General features: G+C 35.1%; 1 protein-coding gene across 1 annotated transcript; it reads left to right on the top strand.

The window, feature by feature from the left end:
- Positions 1 to 469: 469 nt before the first annotated feature.
- LOC133197500 (uncharacterized) lies at positions 470 to 12673 on the top strand. The gene is made up of 19 exons (XM_061333574.1): positions 470 to 737; positions 2703 to 2879; positions 3465 to 3675; positions 3960 to 4097; positions 4257 to 4528; positions 4695 to 5216; positions 5928 to 6092; positions 6195 to 6348; positions 6476 to 6656; positions 6786 to 6881; positions 7405 to 7659; positions 8020 to 8147; positions 8243 to 8478; positions 8751 to 8889; positions 9386 to 9629; positions 9829 to 9949; positions 10111 to 10261; positions 10612 to 10724; positions 10849 to 12673. Exons 2-19 carry the CDS (start codon positions 2792 to 2794, stop codon positions 11667 to 11669), a joined length of 4035 nt encoding a protein of 1344 aa, XP_061189558.1. The 5' UTR covers positions 470 to 737; positions 2703 to 2791; the 3' UTR covers positions 11670 to 12673.
- Positions 12674 to 13272: the final 599 nt, after the last annotated feature.

Here is a 13272-nt window from a genome sequence, read left to right as displayed (position 1 = left end):
AATGACGTCAATCAATTTTTCAGTTAAACTAAATTGATCACATCCATTTCCTTTATCACTTTCACAGAAATCAGATACCAGCATTTGAAAAAGGAATTAAAAGTTTTTCTTCAATTAAATCTGTATATAAGGTCCATTCCATAAAATTTAAATTGGACTAGAGATTCTGTGGGATCTCCACGGATAGACAGACTGGGGCGTGATTGTTACAATTGGGTATTTATGATTGAGACAGAAAGATTTAAATCTAAGGTTGGAGGCCTTCCAAACAAGGCACAATGAAGAACTTCTAGGCGGGCTCTTGCTTTCCCGTTAACCCACACACATATCCAGCTTTTATTCCATACATTTATTTTATTTGTGGCAATTGCTTTGATGTGTACCGATGGGAATATTTGATTTCTGAAAAGAAGGGGGAAATAAAATTGTTCGCATTCCCGAGAACAGTGCCATGCTATATTGCTAGTGTGTTATAGACCAGCTCATGTCAAATAAGGTCAGATAGGAAGATTTTACATTTATGGCAGTGTTTGGAAGATTTTTATGTGAAAATTGAAGTAAGAAGATGGATTGAAGATTGCAGTTTTTTGGCTGAGTAGAGAATATGAGGGGACTTTTAAATCCCTGTTGATATCTCCGACCTTTATCTCTGATGGAATTTATACCTGTACAGTAGTGCCTTTTTCACAACACTGAGGTATTTTTCCTTTGAAGCATTTGTCATCAAGAACCCTCAGGTAGGTGCACAGTTCTTTTGTAGTTTGACCTTATTGCACTGGATTAATTAGTTTGATTAGGAATTAACACTGTGGATGGGTTGAGGATGGGACCTTTAGAGTTACCCGTGACATGTGACTGATAACTGTACATTTCTGCACAGGTGTACTGTGTAGTCTTTTCTTTTGTATGAATCAGTATTGTATGTATACCTTTTATAAAAATTTGATTTCAAAGGAAGATTAATCACAAGGCTTCATTATGTGTGGATTGTATATTTAATAAACAGGTGTAAAGGAAATATTAGTGGAGATTTAAATGTATGACAATGTGCATACAAGTATTTAATACCGTTAGAACATTAATTGAGCTAGTTACTGTGACAAGTCAGTACAACTTTTGTAGTGTGTTTGTTTGTGCATGGCTTACACATTCCTGTTGGATTATATGGAATTCGCCAGACACGGAGCTGTTGGATTGTGACTGATTATACTGGGAACATGTGAGGATTTTTTCACTTGACGTATTGACATGAGTTGTTTATTAGATAAATATTAAATCACACACAGGTATATATTATTTGTCATCACCTGCTATTGTCGCATAAAGTCCAGCCCAGGTAAATAAAGCCCCAGATGACCAGAGGACAGAGGTGAGACCTCGTCAATGTCCGTTTTGTGCTGTCCATCAGAGAAGTTTTGTAATTGCATGGTTTTATTGCCTCTCTGCAACAGGTGTTTTCTGATATGTATGTATTCTGTTCTCATGTACATTCAAAGCCGTGTTTTACAGATTGTATTAAATGACAGTGATATGTTATCCTCTACTTAAAAGGTCCCTAACTTCTTTAGTTGTGCGTTATTAAAAGCCGTGGAAATGTAGCAATTCACAAGAAAGGGAAAAATTTTATTTTTAGACTAAAAGGATGAATATTTTTTTCTTTTGTGTGAGAGAAGAAGTTATGCTGAAAAAAGATTTTATTTCATTTCAAAAGATTTTATTTGCACAGAAATTTCTAAAAATGGAAAAGAGTATGTCTTTCATTTGCTTTGAGACATGTTGATAGAACATGACCATATTTCCCATGAACTTGTTGTATGAAAAGGTTTTGATTACAGGTTGAAAAACATTTTTAATGCTCTTCTATTTATTTTTGTGGACCCTGGGTTGAAATCTGCAAAGATTTTTATTTGAATTTTTTTTTATTATGGTTATCCACTACCATGACACAAGTTTCACATTGCAGCCATGAAGGACCATTAAGATTTCTTTTCCATTGTGCAAACACGTACATTGTTTTTAAACAAACATATCAGATTAAGTAATCAGGCGGTTAACTGTGTTTAATATATCGTGGTGTGTCATCGTATGGGGACACCCAGTTTAAACACTCCCCCAGCTTAATCCCAGTCGACAGGTTAACGGCAAAATCAAGTGATTTTCTGATTAATACATAGATTTGTATCATTCCTTTGTGAATAGGGGGATATGATAAGCTGCAGCACTCAAAAGAGTCCACATTGACTGTTTTTACTGGAAAACAAGTCTACATTTCATTTTCTCCTAGCTCAGATCTTGGTGACAAATCAATGAGGCAAGAGTTCTCAAGCTAGCACAAGCACAAAGAGGGAGGTACCTGCACACCTGTCAGTGCACACAGAAAATAATCCTTATCTAGATTGCAGGAACCTTTTTTATGGCATTTTCTAACTTAGTATGCCAGCTAACAAATTAAAACTGGCTGCGCCAGGTAGAATTTTTTCAATGCACATTGATCTGTTTAGTGAAACATTGCATGTTAAACTGTTGCAAGAGAATTATGGGCCCCAGTTTGTCTCAATTTTGAGTTCATTGTGGGGGTACATACAGTACAGTAACAAGGCTACAAACTGACTGACATTTTGGTCTGTTTTATTGGAATAATATGTCATGCTTGTTGACAGTATGTATATTTTTTAACAACTGAATCTTTGTTTATTTTTCAGCCAATGTGTGTGAATGTTTTTCCAAAGACCCCCCTTCTAAGGGGAGGGAGATTTATAGCAGAATGAGGGGGCCTGGATGACCTGATCTGATGGCTTACCTGCCTGTTTGTTTCTGTGTGGTTTTGTGTGCCTCTCTACTCCCAGCTTCAGGACAAACAAAATGTCTCAATGTTACAGGTACCAGTTTCTGTCTGTTTAATATGTGAAAAGATGTCTGGGGAGGGTTGATGAGTTTAAAAGTTAACATGAACATTTAAGTTTTTGTTTAAAAAAATATATGAATTATCATGAAGTGAAATTCAAATAAGTATGTTTGAAATGTGCAATTAAAATACTATACCATTATTTTATTGTTAGTTAGGGAAGGGATTTGAGATTTAACAGGAGAAAAGGGTTCTAGAAAATTTAGTCTGATGAAAAGTCTTGTAATAAAATAAGTATATTTTTGTGCAAGGATATGACTGTGTCATAAATCGGTTTTTGTTTCTGAAATTGGAACAAATCTGAAGGTTTGATTTATGGGATGCATGTTTGTTATGATGTAGAGTGATTTGCTATCTAAGAGTGTAGTAGAGAGGACTTGCTTTTGACATATATTTTCAGTGTTTCACTTTGATAATACATGAACATTTCAAGCTTTAAGATATGGATACAGATAACATTATATACACCAGTATCTCTCTATCTTTCTAATTGATTTATTTTCACATATTGAAATTTCATGCCTTTTACTGAACGGTTTTCAAATTTTCAACTTTCCAGAAGTGGCAGAGAAGCGACAATTTTACTACAATGCCCGGAGTCTGACTATTATGCTGGAGAGCAGTGGTCGGGTTTCCCATGACATCGTTAACAACGTACTGAAGATTCTCCTCCAGGAGGTGGTGGGATACAGTAGGGTAGAGGTTCAACAGGAACACAGCCACACCTATAACTCTACCGTGGTCCTCAACCGACTACAAGGGTGTACAGAGTAAGTTTAATTATAAATGAAATATGTTAATAATTATCAGGTGTCTTTGATGAATGATGAAATTTTCTGAACAAGTTCAAATAGGAACTGGATCTTAACATAACAAATATTAATTTATGAAGTCTCAAATGACAGTTTGCAAGTGTCAATGTTTTACATATACCATGTTTTATATTTTCTATGTTATACACAGCATTTCAATCAACAAAATAGAAAAGATTAACAGAAAGGTCTTCCTAGCATTTCTACATTAAAATTATAACCATATTCATGTTCAATTTTAGCTGCTCTAGTAGTGGGAATCAGATGGTACCTAAATCTATGATTAATATTGAGGTACCTGTCACCTCAGAGCTGAACACAGGAAAATGGACCTCCTCTAGACATGTAGTTGATCTGGGTCAACTGGGACCATTTGCTAGGTTTGTAATATTTAATCAAACTTTTCATTCATGTACATTTAAATGCTATTTTGGTAATTTTGAAAACCAGGAGACTTGTAGTTTTTATAGGGAGACAACTCTTGTTTTACATTTTGAACTACTAGTTTTGTGATTTTAAATGTTTGTTTTTTTTTGTAGGCTTGGAATATTCCTCCCTTGGTACACTGTGGATGACTTATGGAAGCAGAAGGTCATAGGTGACCACTGGAGGTCACTGTTCATACCAGAGGTCATAGAAAAATTTTCCTACAAGTCAAAGTTTTCATCTTTGATCAACCTAACAATTTCTAGTGACAACAGTGATAATCCCAAACATTTCTGTGAATCTGGCTGTCATGGTGGATTATACTATGGACCAGCATGTGACAACCAACATGAAAACTGCTCTGTATTGTTTTCAACATATCCAGGTAATTAAGTTATTGAATATTGTTCTGTATGATAACCAATTAAGTTAATCTCTCATTCCTCACTTTCATGTACATGTAATTCAGTGATGTGAAGGAGTTATCACATTGCATGAAAGATTTCATTGTTCTGAAGCAATTTTTGTATTCCCAGCTTCTGTACTTTCAGAATATGATGCAGACATTCTGAAGTCCTTGATTGTGAAACTGGACCTCCCCCTTATTGTTGCCTGGATTGGAGACAACTTTCTCCCATTTATCTCCGATCGACTACAAAAGAAACTGCCAGTTCTGTTCTTTGACTTTGAGCCCAATCCATTGACAGCATCCTACAACCTAACCAGTATTCGTCTTCCCTCATGTGTTCCCAAAGACAATCAGCTTACGGCTGGATGTGAATTTAGGTGGAGAAACCTTGAAAAGTTTGTTTGGAAGAAAATTAAAGTGAACATACCTGAGGCAGCTTATGTGATCTCAAAGTTAGAATTTCCTCCACACCAATACCAGTACCTCCTTAAAGCTTATTCAAAAAAGTTATCTACAGAAAAGGTGGCTTGTGATTGGCTGAAAGACAATGAGGTGACTTGGAGGTCATGGATACCTCCTGACCTTTCCCACAAACCCCGAATTTTTCTTCTAGGAATGTTTCCACTTACTGGTGGGCAGTGGCAACAACCTGGATTAAAAGCAGGTATGTGTGTAATTTTAAAATTGACAACAGCCTCTTGTTTTGTATAAATAAATGATGATTAGAGTTGTTACAAAAGTAGTCAACTATTGAAAAATCATTGCTGAAGGCAGGGAGTCAGCAAAAATGGATAGAAAGTTTTAACATCAGTAGTCATTAAATATCCTGATTTTTTTTAACCATACTGGTTTCATCTTTTAACATTATCAAAGAATGTTACTCTATTTCTCGTGCAAATGGCAGATGAACTTTCCAACTTAAAGCATATTTAAAAGTTGGTTTCGCAGATTATTTATTGAAATTTTGTTTTCATTTGTGATGATATACAGTTGAACTTTGGTATCTTGAACACAGATATCTCGAATACCATGAATATGTTGAAGTGACTGGGAAGACCTTACCACATATTTCTTAAGTATTTTACCCTCAATATCTCAAACCCTCAGATATTTCGGTGTTTTTTCTCAGTCCCATCGAGTTTAAGATAACGAGGTTTGACTGTATATCTGAGTACACATTATAACATGGTCAACTATTACCAGTAAATGTAACCTTTAATGAAAATTGAAACTATATTAAGTTAAGCTTAATAAATTAAGGAATCTACATGCAGTAGAAGCATTGGACTAGTTACAATTTCTCTCAAATGCATTTGTTGTTAGCCTCTGGCAATGTTTAAACAATTTCTCTGAAATACTTTTTTGATGCCTGTAGCTGCAGAGTTGGCTATCAGTAGAGTTAATCAGGACAGTACAGTGCTTCCTAAGTATGATCTCCAGATCCATTACATCAACAGTCAGTGTAAAGCAGACGTAGCCATGAAAGAGTTCATCAAATACGTTCAGAATGACAATATTGGTCCTATTGCAGGAGTATTAGGTAAGCAAAAAAAAATCTTAAGTTCATGCAAGAAATGTTAAATTCATGTCAAGTTTTCATGGCATGTCATAGTGTGTTGAGATTATTATGTGTTAATTGTAGGCCCTGCCTGCTCAGATGAAGCGGAACCTATTGCCTCCCTTTCCAAACATTTTCATATGTTGACAGTTAGTTATGGAGCTGAATCCCCATCTTTATCTGACAGAGTTACCTACCCCTACTTTTATAGAACAATTCCAAATGCAGGACAACACAAGTAAGGAAAATTAGACTTAGGTACTCTGTAATATGAATTTTTCATTATTGTATCTGTACACATCCCAGAAAAATATTTAATTGAATATAATTTTTTAAATTTACATTTTTGAGATTCTTTTGTTCAGGTACATCTACCAGCAGATGTTTGCCCAGATGGACTGGGAACAGATCGGAGCCTTGGCAGAAAGGACTCAACACTTCCCAGAGTATCATGTTACACTACAAGACTACTTCAAACTTCATGGAATCAACATGATTGTCAAACAAAATGTCAAAGTTGTCAACTCTAAAACTGACTTCTCCCAGGTTATTAGAATAGTTATGATTTAGGGTTTCTTTATTCTTTAATGTGATCATGATGTGTGTAAAATATTCAGATATTTATATGTTGTAGAACTGTTTTCAGAAGTTACCATTTGTTTACTTTCTCCTCAGGTATTTGCGGACTTAAGATCTGCAGATGTAAGGATAATTATCGCTGATTTCTTTCCCAGTACAGCCAGACTGATCATGTGCGAAGCTTACAAACAGGTAAGGAGCTCTCAGGACAATTTTAATGATAGTTTGGACTGTCTGCTTTTGTTGAAAAACAAGATGATGTCAGCATTACCCCTTCATTGAAAGAGAGGCTCTATGCATCAATTAAACTTTAAATAATATTTGCCCCACTTTTACATTGCTGGAATTTGCATTTACATGTATGCAAGATAAATGTATGTGACATAGATTTAAGCAGTAAGATGTTATACAAACTTAGGCAGACATGCACTGCTTACTAAAAGTCCAAACTTTCAGTTTAGTTTATTCTAATGGTGCAGGGCCCCAAATACAAGTAAAGACTACAGTAAAAGTTAATTAAATCAGTTATATGATGTAGATATACTATTTAGACTGTTATTTCATTTTTAAAATGGTTCATATTCATAAAAGTCTGATAAGTTTCAAAGAAATGTTAAATATCTTTATTTTTAATGTTGACACAGTAGAAACAAATGTTTTATACCTTATGCACTGGAACTGAAGTACATATAAATATGTTTCTTGTTGATTTCAGAGAATGACTGCCCGTGAGGGATATGTTTGGTTCCTCCCAGGCTGGTATGAACATGACTGGTGGGACGTAGATTACCACAATAAGAGGGTCTATCCCCAGGACGTGGTGCCCTGTGACACAGGAATGATGAGATATGCTGTGGACGGACATTTCATGCTGTCTAAGACTTTCTCTGGGTCCATTAAATCTCTGGTGATTGGTAATCTGACAGTGGGGCAATACAAACAGCTGTACACCAGACAGATTAGTGATGAGGTAGGCAGTGCCTGGGGGTCACAGGTTCTAGACTGTATGAGATCAGTATGTTAACTGGCATCTTACTCACTTGACTGAAGTTATTTGTTTTACCAGAGGTCCTTACTTGAAAATTCTAGTTAAAAATTGGTATTTGCAGTAAGTGAAATTAACATTATTATGTAGAGCTTTTGTAACAGTGTGTATATAATATATAGGATATAGATGACTGTTTTGCTCACTTCTGATGAACATGCCCTTCCAATTGAGAGTCTTTCAGTACCTTTGTTTCTCATTAGAATTGTCAGATTATTGAACTGTTGTTAAAAATTTAATTTGATAATATGTCTATGTTGTCTTAAAATCATGATTTCCTTTTAGGGCGTAACATCAAGTTCATTTGCCAGTTTTGTATATGATGCAGTATGGGTGTATGCCTCAGCATTGCATTCCTTATTAGAATCAGATCCCAGTGCTGTCAAACATTTACACTCAGAGAAGAACACAAGGTGTGTATACTATAGTCACTGAGATTTTTTGCTGCTATCAACTATTAACTGAAAAGAGAAATTCTAAATTTCAGTATGTATGTGTACATTTACAGGCTTTTGGTTGACAGTATTGGGAAGACTAACTTCAGGGGGGCATCAGGAGATGTCCACTTTGAGGGAAGTGACCGCCAGAGCAATATCAATGTCATGCAGTTCTTCCACAATGGCACCTGTGTGATAGGCTCTTATGAACCAGGTCACTCTTCCAAAGGGGGACAACTCCTCTTGGACATGTCCAAAATCAAGTGGCTGACTCCGGGGGGAGAGCCCCCAACTGATGGGAGGAAAGGTATGCCAAGCAATAATCTACAACAAGCAAAAAATTTTAAAATTCTAGCTTAATGTGTTAACTGTTAAAATTTTGGCATATATGGACATTTTGTTACATATGCCTAAAGCTACATATATCCAGAGCTGGTGAAATGTGCTGCTATTTCTTGAAGGAAACTGAAAAATGTCTAAAAAAGGATGAAAATACTGTAACAATGTAGTTAAATGAATGTATTGCTGAATGTCACATCTGATTTTTTTTGTTTCTGTATAATATTTTTATATTTTAAGTGATTAAACACTGTGTGATAGAGAACTTCCGACAGCTTGTTGGAGTTACTTGTGAGATGGCCATTGTTATAGCCAATGTCATTGGGTTTGCTTTTCTCATCATCCTGGTTTTGGTTGTCATAGCCTTCATAAAGTACAGGTCAGTTTTATATGTATCATTCCTCATCTCATTTACAGCAATTTCTGCCTTTGTGTCTTCTATAAAGAATTGTGCTTACCTTTGTACAACCTATTCTTGGCACAGTAAGATGCTTGTACTACAGTGTTTACGAATAAACATGCATGAATAATAAAAATGAACAGATCATGTTAGACTGACATTTTATTTTGTAGATATATTTGTAATGTGCAGGCACTTCCATTCATGATATTATTAGGAATTTTAGGATGTTTTTTTTTCTAACTTGTTGATGCTACACGTATATTTAGATCACCAAAATTTTAAACACTAGAAAAAAGAAATCACTAATTTTGTTTTTGTATATAATCTTAAAAATCCCCAGATTTTCGCAAGCAGACCATCTCACATATTTACACAAAAATAAAATTCTAGTGAATAGAAAAATGAGATTCTCAGTATTCTTGTCATTGTTTAATTTTTATAACCCCAAAAAGTAAGTTATAATTTTATTTAGGTATGATGTAAAGATGCGCAGCACACATGACCGTATGAAGGAGCTCGGGCTACTGCCCAATGATTTTGCCAAATGTTTTACTTTGGATGAGTGGGAGATGCCTCGAGACAAAGTGGTGCTGAACAGGAAGCTGGGAGAGGGGGCTTTTGGCACAGTATTTGGTGGGGAGGCATACCAGGATAATGAACTGTGGGTAGCTGTGGCAGTCAAAACTCTCAAAGTTGGATCACGAGTTGAAGAAAAGGTATGCATTATATACTGGGTAACATTCTTTATAATAAAATATTATCCTTTAACAGATAAACAATGCTTAATTTTTTTTTAAGTCTGGTTTTCATTTTGTTACATTTTCTTTTGAATCTAATGTAAATCACTTACATTTTGGGCAACTCAATTGATGAAGACAATGAAATTGCATTTAAAATGAAAAAAATCATCAACAGATTGACTTTTTGAGTGAAGCTGAGATAATGAAGAGATTCCATCATCCTAACATTGTACAACTACTAGGAGTGTGCACTAGAGGGGAGCCATTCTATGCAATCATGGAATTTCACCTGTATGGTAAGACTAATTCTGATCTCCGGAAGGTCATACCAAGTTCTCATTAAACAAAAATTTCATTTATTTACTATCAGTTGTATGTAAAGGCAGATTTTAATAGATTTAGTCCTTAGAACTCAGAATTAAATGTACCAGTACTTTAAATTAAACAATGTGTTCAGGTGACCTGAAGACATATTTATTATCCCGTCGTAACCTGGTGGGTCTGGAGTGTAAGGAAGCTGACGAGATCCGCCCCGAGAGGCTCACCATGATGGCCCTGGATATTGCATGTGGTCTCCGATATATCCATGACCTAAAATATGTTCACAGGTATTAAAACAAGACTAATAGATGAAAAAAATTAGCAATAGAGTCAAATCAGTCATATATTTGTCATTCATTAATATTTTCAAATATGTGCTCAGAAGCCAGGAGAAGTTCAACTTGAACATACCAAGCAGTTCAATTTTTTGTGGTCAGACACATGCAACTGCTTCTTGACACTTGCAATAGTAACTGATTTTTAGAGACAAAGGATGTACATGTATTTATAATATACGTTAAATGGTTTAAATATTTAGCAACAGATCTGTCTTAGGGGGAAACCTATTTGATATATTATTTTCACAATGAATGAGTACTTTTGTTTCTGTAAGTAATATATTTATTTTATTACACAGAGATCTGGCCTGTAGGAATTGTTTGGTTCACTCCAGTGGCCGAGTGAAGATTGGTGACTTTGGCATGACTCGCCCAATCATTGAGTCAGATTATTACAGATTTACGAAGAAAGGTAAAACTAAAAATAAATTTATTATATGCATCAACTACTTTTATGATTCAAATTTTGAAGGAGAATTGCATCCTACATTGTAGACATATTTTTTTTTAACCTGATTTTGTCTGTTGATCTGTAGGCATGCTGCCGGTGAGATGGATGTCTCCAGAGAGTCTGTCGGACGGCCTCTTTACAGCCAAGTCTGACATGTGGAGTTACGGAGTTCTCCTGTTTGAAATTGTGACATTTGGTAGTTTTCCTTATCAGGGTTTGTCTAACAGCCAAGTAGTCGAGTATGTCAAAGCAGGATCTCGGCTGATGCTTCCACGGCAGTGTCCTGATGAACTGTGTACATTTATTTACAGCTGTTTGGCCTATGAACCCTGTGATAGGCCGGACACTGGTGACATTATTGACCAGTTGCTGAAGCAGCCAGACTTTCTCATACCTTGTTTAGATGCTCCTGCAACAAGTGTGGAGGACACAGAAGATGCCGAACTTCTGACATCGTCGCAGCACAATACGATAACAAAAGCCAATTCATTCAACCTCACAACATTGTTAAATAGATTGTCTACAGCTTCTAATGATGGCAAAAGACTCAGTGGGGCAAGTCAGGGAGGAAAAGTTCCAAGCAAATATACCATTAAGACATTTGTTCCTGCAATTCTGGGTCGTCCCAGGAGTAACAGCATTAGTTCTCCTCATCCTAGTCACAAAAATCATGAATATTTTGAAATCCATGACGAAAGTCCCTCCAATACATTGGATAAATCTCATCGTCATTCTATGGAAATCCAAAGGGAACATATACATCTGGATCCAAGCATTTCACTGCTGGACACATATCCCCCTGCTGGGGAGAGAACAGACACCACTAGTGATTACTTTAGTGACAATTCCAAAGAGATTGTTCAAAACTTGACGTTTGAGTTTTGTCAGACAATTACATCACTATGATTTTTCTTTCATACTTTTGTTTCAAATTAAGAGGTCAATCAAATATCAGGTTGTGAATTTTTTTCTAATGTACAGCTTTATTCCATGTTGTGGCATTCCATGTTTCAATTTTGACATAAGCATATAGACATTTGCATCATTAATTTATTAACAAGCCTGTAACTTGTAAATGAAACAGAACATATGGTGCTTAAAACCCTCCCTCATTGAGGACAGGATATGTCTCTAGGATCTGTGATAATTCAAATCCCCCATGGCAGTAGAATTCACTGCCAGTCTGACATTGTCATCTGGATACCGTGAACTTGTTTATGACAGCAATGATGTGTATTGTACACTGTTGACAAATTGAAGTTGATAGTAGATATACAGTGAATGTGCAACTATATGTATAATATATATAAGCACTACATTGAAGTATGTTTTAAAGTAAAAATGAAAACTTATCTAAATCAGTATCCCCTTAGTGTTCTTTCATATATGTCAAGTCGAGCCCCCTTCCCTGTCAAAATCAATGCAATTGAACACCCCACTACAGCAATTTTTAGGGACCTTCAAGTTTTGGCATTTATAGCAATGGACTGGACAGCACTGAAAATAAATGACAAGAATTCAATCACAAAATATAAATTATCCTAAAATCACTTAAATTTAGTCACTTTTATAAATAGGATAGAATTCCTAAATTGTCAGTCGCGAGAACATAGTTTGTAGATTGCTATCTGTGGGGAATAATGTCATTTTATACGCATTTCAGCAATGTATGTAATTTTTCTACATTAACAGTATATATTTTTTGTACAGAATCTCATGGTATTGCATTCTTGTCATTTTTAGACCCCCAACCCCACCCCCCTCCTTCATGATTGACATAAAATGTGAATCTAATACAGAGCAGCTTTAAGTAAGCATATTAAAAAACAGTTTCAAATCATTTCAGAAATATTGTAGAAGTAACCATATTTTTTTATGTTTAAAAAGCATTAAATGATGTAAGATATTTAAATGGATTTTCATAATTTTTATCATCATCTTGATTTTGCAATAAAATGATTTGTGTGCTATTTTTGTAAATTTATTTATGGCTCAGTTTTAAACTCTTAAAAGATGTGAAAATAGCCAAGAAAATAGAGGGCTGTTGATACTGTTAATAATTGAATTTATAAAAAAAAAAAGTAAACACCTATAGAATTCCTCCATCAGTTTATTAAGAGAAACCTAGAAATCCTTGAAGAGAGGAAGGGTTTAACATTAATATATTTAAATATATAGCAAGGTATTTACATATACAGTTGTGTATTTAAAAATGAACAACTTTTGTTATGAAGAAATCAGTTATGTTGGAGGATGATGACAAGTATACATATTGGTAAATGATGAGATTAAACTAAATTAGAAGATAAGATTCTTTAATTTCAACATCAAAGCTATGTAGCTCTATGGATCAGAAACCTGGAGAACAACCAAAGGCTTATAAAAAGCTAAAAGTCTTCATTAGCAGCTGCATAAGGCGAATTTTGAACATTAGATGGCCAGAGAAGATCCAAAATGACTTATAGGAAAGAACAACCCAAATCCTGATAGAATCTGGGGAATGAAGGGG

The sequence above is a fragment of the Saccostrea echinata genome, unplaced genomic scaffold (genome assembly GCF_033153115.1).
Source record: "Saccostrea echinata isolate AGI-Se365-2 ecotype Australia unplaced genomic scaffold, CSIRO_AGI_Sech_v1 ptg000030l, whole genome shotgun sequence".
NCBI classification, from domain to species: domain Eukaryota; kingdom Metazoa; phylum Mollusca; class Bivalvia; order Ostreida; family Ostreidae; genus Saccostrea; species Saccostrea echinata.
Note: the sequence above shows the minus strand (reverse complement) of the source record. Positions and strands in the feature narration are given on the sequence as shown.

Bases quoted from the DNA above. Each gene is read 5' to 3' on its own strand.
- LOC133197500 (XM_061333574.1), top strand. From the start codon at position 2,792: ATGGCTTACCTGCCTGTTTGTTTCTGTGTGGTTTTGTGTGCCTCTCTA. The intron at 8,479-8,750 runs GTATGCCAAGCA...TTATATTTTAAG, and splicing joins CCCAACTGATGGGAGGAAAG to TGATTAAACACTGTGTGATA. The intron at 9,630-9,828 runs GTATGCATTATA...AATCATCAACAG, and splicing joins GATCACGAGTTGAAGAAAAG to ATTGACTTTTTGAGTGAAGC.